Below are 10000 nucleotides of genomic sequence, written 5' to 3' on the forward strand. Positions count from 1 at the left end.
GCTTAATTGTTCGCGTGAACAAGAGAGAACGTGGCTGAATCAAGTTGCATCTCAGCTAAACAGCGTCTGTACCTGGTGGATTAAGCTGTGGAATGCCAGGAAGGAATAAGCAGCTGGAAACAGAGAAGTCAGCCATGGATTCCGATTGTGAGAAACAAGATGAACAAAGACCAGGGAAGCGACACAGTGCCAGAGATGTGTCAAAGAAGCAGCAGCAGGAACAGAAGATAAAATCTTATGTTTACTGATGTGGTTCGGAGTCCAAGTGTTCCTGCCAGATTCAGAATGTTCCTGCCAAGTTTCCTGATTGTTCCTGCAAACACTTGACAGGGGTTGACATCTCTGCAGATTTAATGTTGTGACGGTAGATACAGATTTGATGTTAGGACCATTGTGGCAATTTCAGCTGGTACTTATATGCGCATACTCACACACACAAACACACACACACACACACACACACACACACACACACACACACACACACACACACGGAGTTTTATGCATTAAGTTCATCACATTGTCTTGGTTTTCTTTGAAGTTGACTTTCTCACTGTAGCAGATGCAGTGCAATGCAAGCAGATTTGTTCACACTTAGCAATGCCCCCTCCCCCCAAAAAACTCCCCCACCCCCACACTCCCTCGTCCCCTCCTCCCCTTCCCTCCCCCCCCTCCCCCCTCCCCCCATTCCTCCCCATAATGAAACTGGAGCCAAGAGACAAGTCTAAAAAGTCAAACTTAACATTCTGATTTATTTTTCAGGATAATCCATTGAAGACACAGTCTGTGTTCCAAGGGGACTTCTATCTCACCGGAGACAGAGGCTACTTGGATGAGGATGGTTATCTGTTCTTTGTGGCGCGTGACGATGATGTCATCACCTCTTCTGGGTGAGTTTTGTTGTTCTTTCATGCTCTGTGACACAATGGCACCATTATTCAGCATGGTCAGACCTAGATGCTTTCGACTGATGTGCTTATTGTTATTTAATTGCTTGAACTCTAGTATATTCATTGGATTTGTGTCATTACACTTGTATTCATGTTACTGAAGGATGGTGGTTCTGTGGAAAAAAAACCCCATGAGCTTGCTAAAATTAAAAAGAGAGAGAAAAAAAAAGAGGAAAAAATCAGTATTATATTATCAACAGTCTCTGCTCTTTACCACCTCCCTTATCTCCTGCCTCTCCTGTCCTCTTTTATCAATCTTTTTGACAACAGGAAACAAGACATTCAGGCAAAAAACACATTTGATGTGGTACTCTGAAAATTTACGATTAATTCATCATCTTGGTTTACAGGAGTTGTTAACTGAAGACTGTAATTTTCAAGATGATCATCATAGTAAATGAATGAAATGATATTCACGTTTAATTACACATACTTAATGTGACCCACTAGTGCAGACTCTGGCAGGGGTCTGAGATTCCTGTCCTGTGCAAACTACTATCCGCCTATGCGGAGAAAACGAAAGTAGCTATGGTCGATAACCTCCCGGAAGTAGGTTATCTCCCCTTTGCCCCCCTGAGTAGCGCCCTCTTTTTCTGGCAGCCATCATGACTCATGTTCCTGTGTCCTACTTCCGGGAGGTTATCGGCCGTAGCTACTTTCGTTTTCTCCCCATAGGTGGATAGTAGTTTGCACAGGACAGGAATGTCAGCCCCCTGCCGGAGTCTGCACTAGTGGGTCACGGTAAGTATGTTACTTAAACGTAATTTTAGGTAGAAAATTTCCTATTCTCTCTCCTTTTCTGTCAATTTGTATGTCTGTATATATGCCTGTTTCTCTGTCTGTCCATTTCTGTCCTCTTCTCCTCTTGCTGTGAATACTTTCTCCTGTTGCAGCTATCGCGTCGGTCCCTTTGAGGTGGAGAGTGCTCTGATTGAGCACCCTGCCGTCCTGGAATCAGCGGTAGTGAGCAGTCCTGACCCAATACGGGGAGAGGTGTGTTTTCTTCACTTTTGCTTTACACTCTTAGTGTCTCTATGCCAGTTTGTTTGTGTTTGTTTGGGATAACCAGGGTGTCCAGTGCATTTCAGGATTCTTGAAATGTTTTAGACAAAGGGTAATTGATTGTAGGTGGCAGGACTATCACAACCATATGTATATCAGCCTGAGTGATAGATTTGCACAGTATAGACCCATACACTAATATAAAAATGAATAGATATGTAAAGAGTGCTTTAAGCAAATTTACATTCAGTGTCTCTGATATTGCTATGGCGCTTTAGGTACAGAAAGGTAAGTGAACAGGATGTAATGTGCCGCTTGTGCAGTCAGGCTGAAGAAGATGAATCCATTGTTTGTGTTCCCCTGCCTTCCGTGACCTTAGAGTGAAGTTAATCCATTTATTCAAAGTGTTGTACAGAACCAGGCTAAATATGTTGTCATCAACAAGAAGCAAGACAGGTTTCTCTGAATTAGCCATGTATATCTCTGAAGCAAGCAAAAGGCTACACACTGTGGTCTCTTCATATTTGTTTATAGAACTCATGCCTGATTACTGTTTCCCTTGTTAGTAAGTGAGAATTATTTATTGTGGTCTTTTGTAGTAACCCCTTCAGTGTGGGGCCAAGGCCTTAATCTGAATGAAACATTTGCATTTGTGCCTACAACGATGGCAACATGGACATCTTCCGCTGCCTGTTCATTCATTTCTTTGTTATACATCTATTTATTAACAGTGATATTCCTCAGGATCAAGAGATAATCAATGAACAGTTTATTCAGCACTTGCTGAACTGTGTGGAGTAGGGTTGGTTGTTGTTGGTTTTATTTTTCTTAACCTTCTTCAGTGGCCACCAAATGAATGTTTGTTATTTGAATTTTTTTTTCAAACTCCTTGTAAAATATTTGAAGTGTGCTTCAACTAAACGGGAAAAAATTCACAGAAGACTGTAAGAATTACGCTTCCTCCTGAATAATTATGCAGTAGTCAAAAAATGTTTTGTTTTGTCATGTTCATTCTAATTTAAATAGTGTTCCAGGAGGGTGGAAATCAGTTTTCAGTGTAAGAAGTCATTGTTCGTGTTTCTCAACATTGGGAAAGAGGACATTATATCCCGATTCATAGTTTTACTTGAAACATGGAAGGACCCTGAACTGGATGTTGAAGCATTATTTTTTGAAGTATTGCTTGCAGTATAAATCACTGTTAGCAGAGTAGATATGAAAGGCCAGTGTAGAAAATAAAATTTCATACATCATGCAGATAGCTGATTATTTACTATTGAAAAAGACGTATCTTGACATGCTGTGAAGTAAATCTGGTTATTCACCAATGAGGAAGATACAATGAGGTGTACTATTCAGTAAGTGTGATTGTCTGTCACATTTCAATTTGACATATTTCCTTCTTAGTACGTGTGATTTTCTGTCACATTTTATTTTGATGTATTTCCTTTCTTCCATCCCAAGATGGTGAAAGCCTTCGTGACCCTGACACCAGCCTACAAGTCCTGTGACCCTAAACAACTGACTGCAGAACTCCAGGAACATGTGAAAAATGTGACAGCCCCATACAAGTACCCAAGAAAGGTGGGTTGCTCAGTTCTAATTGATCAAATTACAAAGTAGTTCTTTCTTTCTTTCACTCTTCTGCTGTACCATGGTCTGCATTGCTTAAGTGGCACAATCTCTTCACTCATTCAACCCTGACCTCCCGCCCCTATACACAAGCCACACTCAAACTTGTTCTATTGCAGTCCTTATGTCCAGTGGCATTAGAATATTCCACTTCGATAGGAAAACAAATAAAATTGCAGGCAGCAGAAGAAATAAAGAAGGCAGTGCTCTCAGTGGTGAGACGCACTCTCAATGGAGAGAGCAACCAGAATTTCACACAAAAGAGTGGGGGGAAAAAGAGTTTACAATAGTAATTAATAATTAACACCCCCACCCCCACCCCCACCCCCCATGCAGATCATCCTGAGTCCCCCCATGCACAGCTTTGCTCAGGGTTGTGAGCTGCAGTCACAATGCCAGCCAACCACAGGGAGCAGTTGACATTAAATCCACAGGAAGCCACACACCTGCATTGCTACCAAATCATTTTGGTGGTGTTCAGTAGTCTCTGTTCAACATACACAGGACTTCACCTGATGTGCTTTCTAATGACTGATAATTGGTTAGCCACAGAGCCAAACTAAGTAAGTGTCCCCTCCAGAGTGGAGGTTGCCATCATGTCCTTACAGACCCTCCATGAATCTCTGGTCACTATGGATCTTAACAGCAACATAACGGAAGTGGAGGGGGGCGGGGATTGAAACTGAGGTCACCATGAGAGCTGGACAGGAAAATGACCACAGAATGTGAACCAGTTTTTCCAATATTGATGATAAATGAAGATGATTAGATTTTGCTGCTGCTGCTGTAGAGGATTGGGACAGGTTGACGAGGCTTTGGATGCATGCTTCCTTCCATGATATACCCCAGCATCAGCCAGGCTTCAGGGATACTGACACCTGCAGCACTGGGCAAGAATTTTGAACAGCACTACCAAAACTGATTACAGTTTAATTTTCAAGGTGTCATAACATGTGGATTGTTCCATCACACTGCGCCATATCTGCTGAAAAAAGCAGTAAACAACATTCATCACTTAGTCATGGAGCCAGACTGAATAAGCAGCTTCCCTCCATTGACAGTCACCATGAATCTGCAGACACTGAACATTGACACAAGCTTAGTGCAGTATGGCCATGAAGAGAAATTAAAAACTGTCACCATCTGAGCATGGCATAAAAGGCAAATAAAGATCCTTCGTGCATCAACAGAAAAGGTATATGCACAAACATACAAACATTCAATATGCTGATGAGTTGCCATGCATTTATTGAGCTACCCATCCTGTACAGGCATACTGTCATGTCAATGCCCAGTATTGCACAGCACAACACTGCACTGATACATGTACACACTCAAACACAACAATTCACAAATGCTGCACATGCGCGCACATTCACAAACATTCATGCACTCATAACACATGCAACTGCACAGAAGATATTTATCCTGCTGCACCGAAATAGTCATTTCATAACTGTGTGACTTACTAACAGCCTGTTATGCCCTCTGGCATGTAGGGCAGTAACAAAGACTGTCACTCCTCTGTCTGTTTTGGGCCAGTATGTGAATGGTGCACCAGGTGTGCTTCAGGGTCTTCAGTTCTGCTGACACTCAGGATACATGGGGTTTTCAGAAACCTTTTTTGTGTCCCTCTTTACTCCCCTGAACCTGCTCATTGGCACAACACAAGGTTTTGGAGATCAGGGCATTATTTTATCAGTCTGTCATTTTTTTTTATATATATATGTGTGTGTGTGTGTGTGTGTGTGTGTGTGTGTGTGCGTGCAAGCATGCTTCTTCCTCTTCCCTGCTTTTATTCATACTTTGTTCATATTACCTTAATTTAAAAAAAAAAAAAATCTTATTGAAAAGTATCTTCTTGTGAAACATATTCACAAATCTTGTTTTATGTTTTATCATAGATGTTGCAGATGATTTCTAGAAGGGTACTAATGTGATAAATATTGTGTTTGTTCAGATTGAGTTTGTCAAAGACTTACCCAAGACAATCAGCGGAAAAATCCGTCGGGTGGAACTGAGGGAGAAAGAATGGAAGAAGAGCAAAGAGTGAATTGGGCAATGCATCAGTTGCTGTGTTTACTTGACATTCTTGATGGGGAAAAATCACAGAATTCTTCAGTTTGTCCAGAACTTCATGTATGCGGTAAATATTTGGTTTTGTAGCAGTAACCTGACAAGGTCATAGATTTCATGAAAGATTCCACTCAAATAAGACTGCAAACCATGCTTTTCTTTTGGGATCATGATTGTAGTTACATTGTTGTGGATGCTTTTCCCATCAGTTATACCTCTCCTACACACACACACACACACAGACACAAACATACACACACACAAACACACATGCACATGCACACACACACACACACACACACACACACAAACTGATCCAGATATACAAATGTTAACCACAGTGTGTATTTTTTTTTTTTAGCTTTGGCATGATATGACTGGTATCAAATCATTGTGATTTACTTGGTGACCAAATCTATGTACATCTACAGTTGTTGCACACTGAGACAATATCAGAGAAAGACAAAACTTTCCCTCTGAAATTATAGCAGATGGAATTCTCACTGATTCTGAGTCAGTTGTATGGAAAAAGAAAAAAAAAAAAAAAGAAAAAAAAAAAAGAGAGATGAAAAAAAAAGTCACCTCTCTCATGTAACTCAACAGTATTGTCACAAGTTTGTATCTATTTTCAGGATTGGGCCTGTTTTGTATTTGAGAATTATTGGAAATATTTTGATAATTTTTGACTCACTTGTGTAAACAAAGTGAGTCTATGTTTTAACCCGGTGTTCGGTTGTCTGTGTGAGTCTTGAAGGCCTTGCCTTTCTTGTTATATATTATTTTTTCTACATGTCATGACTATCATCCACATTTGAGATTTATCTGGAATATTTTTGTACTCACTGTAACTTTTGATAGCTAATTATTTTTGCCCTGTCTACCATGGAAACAGCTCGGACTTCAGGGAAATTTGCAACTGGAATTTGTGTTAGTTTTTTTTAATATCTGTTTCGGTTGTACTAAAGTGCTTTCTTGTTGTTATGCCTTTTGAAATTCCCACAGACTTCCTTAGAACTTGCTCTGAATATTATGTAAACCTGAATTTTCATACATTTGTCTGACCTTGCAGAAAATTTGTATCTGTACTCTCTCTCTGTGTGTGTGTGTGTGTGTGTATATTTCTAGCTCTTTTTAGATTCATAATACTTGTTTATCTGTTAACTGTCTGTTCATCCAACTTCTATTTCTGCATTGCATAATGGATATGTTCATTCAGCTTATATTTCTGTGTTTCACCAATATGTTCATCTCATTATCTGTAGAAGAGTTTATTATTAGCTTGTTTGTTATCATTATTTTATTTTATTGTTTAAAATGTTGTTTTTTTATTTCTTTTCTTTCTTTCTTTTTTAATTATTATTATATTTTTTTTTTTAAAGCTGTTATGTACAGTGTGTGTACATTATGTCTTTTTTTTTTCTTCTTTTTTTTTTAATACAAAAATGATTTGAAATTTACATACATATGCAGTTTGGTTGCTTTGATAAACTATGCATACATATGTAGTTTTGTTGCCTTTTATATTTGTATTGATGAAAATGGCTCAAGTGCTTATAAAAACTGTACTGTGCAGCATTATTACAAGTTCAGCAATAATGTTATTGTTCTTTTCAGTGGAGATAATTCTGTACTTGCATTTATCATACTGTGCATCATTTGTTTTGAATTGCACTGTTTAAAATATTTGTTGGATGTGATGTCTTCCAGGTGTTCACATTTGCCTGAATAAAGTGATTTTAAAAAAAGAAAAGAAAAAAAAACAAACGAAAATGACTGTGAGATTACTTTGGAGAACGTTGCAATGTGACAATATTTTTATTATTACTGTTGGTTTTTTTGTTGTTGTTTTTCAGCAATTTGTAGACTGCAACTCACAACTCACATTCCATTCAGGTTCGAAAAGGGATGTTATTATTAACTCCCTTGAGGCCCACTTCACCCGTGTCAGTTATGGTGGCATCAAACCGCGGACTCCCACACGCGGCATGACATTCCTCCCTCTACAGCGAGGAAGCGTCACAAAAGAGAATATGTGCTATAAAGACCCCCTGCACTTCGCCGATTTTCGGCGCCAAGGGAGGCAACTCTGCTTTTGAAACCTGGGCAGTTGGCAACGCAATTACTTCGCTTGCACATACACCGCAAGCAGTCCTTTACTGACCACATGCAATGTTCTTTTGCATTCTCATTGGAAATTGCTGCCCACCTGAGGGCTTTATGCAGCAGCTCTGTCAGCTACTGACAACCCCTATTTTCCTCCCTCTGTTTCTCAGGCTATGTGCCACTCAACGTGTTGGGCTCTTCACCACCCAGCACTTGCAGACATATAATGCTCTGCAAGGAATTGATCCACTTACCATTCTTTTCTTGATATACACAATAACATTAAATAAAACAGACATAATAATACAATTATTATCATTGATGTATCATAATTTTTTTTAAAGTTATAATTAAAATTAAAAGTTTTTAATTATAAAAAATGACCCAGATATATATATATATATATATATATGTGTGTGTGTGTATATATATATATATATATATATATATATGTGTGTGTACACACACACACACACACATATATATATATATATATATATATATGACATACGCACAAATCCATGCATGTCCATTTCTTTCTACATATATTATGTGCGTGTCTTTCTGCAATATGTTTATACATTCTTCTCATAAACATGTACAATTACACTTCCATCTCTATACATTGAGATTCGCTAACGAGCAATATATCTGCACATATATTTTTGCACGCTTCTGTACCTGATGCTCAGGACTGTGTATCAAAATTCAGGCACAATATTCATGTGTGTATGTACATACCTGTTAGACATTTTTACATTACTTTTTCAGTTCACATACCCATTTACTTGAGCATATCCATGTATGCTACATATATGCTTGTGCATGTGTTCTTTTTCGTGCATTGATCTATAGGCATGGTCACATTCCCTGATATCTTCCCTCATTGAAGTCTACGTACATCCTATGTACATATTTGTACACATCTTAGGATATAGTTTCCTCACTCCATTTTGGAGGACTACTACATACAGAGTCAACTGTCTGTCTCGTGCAAGCTTGAACATTTGCTCCTGGCTACATCCACATCTCTGCTGTAGCTGGCCCCAAGGGACCCACACACACTCCCTCCTCACCCAGAGGGCTAGAGATGCCCTAACTTGGTACAAGGAGGGATGGGGCAGTCCAACGTTGGCGTGCCACTCTGGACACACATGCCCTTCATTCCTTCCAGGTTTGTAAGGCATTCCTTCTTCCCTCCCTTGCCTACAACAACCCTTGGTTTGCACCACTGTGGTTGTGACAACAGCTCCACACGGGCCCTACATCCTAGCCGGCCCTCCCATGAATGGGTGTATGTCTATGCCTTCCAAGTTTTATCAGGCCCCAAAACTGCCCACTGGGCAGGAGACAATCGGGTCTCACGCTTGGCATAGGGTACACTTCTGACTTGCTCCACCCTAAGTCCATCCTTTCCGCTCCTCACTAGTAGCAGAAGGCCTGTGTAATAATTGCTTTCCTCTATACTCGGGAGAAAAAAGCTTATTGATGAAGGCGGATGCATCTCACAAAGCACAACAATCCGTTCACTAGCCACAGGGGCACACTTTTATGCCCACTCATACCAGCACAGCAGATGCCGCATTCAGACCCGTTTGTTCGGCCCATCACCCTTGCTTGAACTGGGATCCAGCATCGACCTTCTCAAACAGTTGGCGTTGGAAAGTACTTTCTGCACTTGGTCTTGACCTTTGCAGTCTCGACACACAACCACTGCTGTGGTTACAGACGGGTATTCCTTCTCAAGCACTGTCTTTCCGATGAAACATTCCAGAGGTTTCTAGCCTAGACAGGCTATCCCATCTTGGATCCCCAGTCTCCAGCCTAGGGCCTGTCAGAGGATGACTTTGTTGTCATTTGGAACTAAGCACCATGTCTTTCAGGCACACGGTTGCCCCACAAGGCCCCATCATATCCGTCCGGCTTCCTTACATTTCAGTAGAACCTGCTTGGTGGCCACCTTCATCCCTCAAGCACACAGCAGCTGTTTCCTGATTTACCCATGCTGATTGGTGTCCTTCTAGGACCAGTATATGATAGTCGTGTACGACAATGACTATCAGAACAGCAGAGGGGGTAACTGCTGTCCTGATTATCTAGGAGAGTGTTTTGCCCAAGTTGCATCCCCACTCTCTCGATCAAGAGGGCCTTAGGACTTTCCGCACTGGGACGGTTCCCAAAGGCTAATTAGCAACCAAGACTGCAGCACTAAGTCCCAGTGCAATTTGCCTCCTTGT

The 10000-nt window shown here is 40.5% G+C and overlaps 1 protein-coding gene across 2 annotated transcripts in view; it reads left to right on the forward strand.

Annotated features, from left to right (window-relative positions):
• Positions 1–7418, forward strand: part of LOC143281960 (acyl-coenzyme A synthetase ACSM3, mitochondrial-like) — a 28098-nt gene extending 20680 nt beyond the window's left edge. For both annotated transcript variants that reach the window (XM_076587297.1, XM_076587307.1), the window contains exons 14-17: positions 763–890; positions 1844–1943; positions 3417–3536; positions 5545–7418. In XM_076587297.1, the coding sequence (XP_076443412.1) occupies positions 763–890; positions 1844–1943; positions 3417–3536; positions 5545–5637 (441 nt within the window). In that variant the 3' untranslated portion in view covers positions 5638–7418. The remainder of the gene's footprint in view (positions 1–762; positions 891–1843; positions 1944–3416; positions 3537–5544) is intronic.
• The last annotated feature ends 2582 nt before the right edge of the window (positions 7419–10000 follow it).

Source organism: Babylonia areolata, chromosome 1, assembly GCF_041734735.1.
Source record: "Babylonia areolata isolate BAREFJ2019XMU chromosome 1, ASM4173473v1, whole genome shotgun sequence".
In the NCBI taxonomy this organism is placed as follows: Eukaryota; Metazoa; Mollusca; class Gastropoda; order Neogastropoda; family Buccinidae; genus Babylonia; species Babylonia areolata.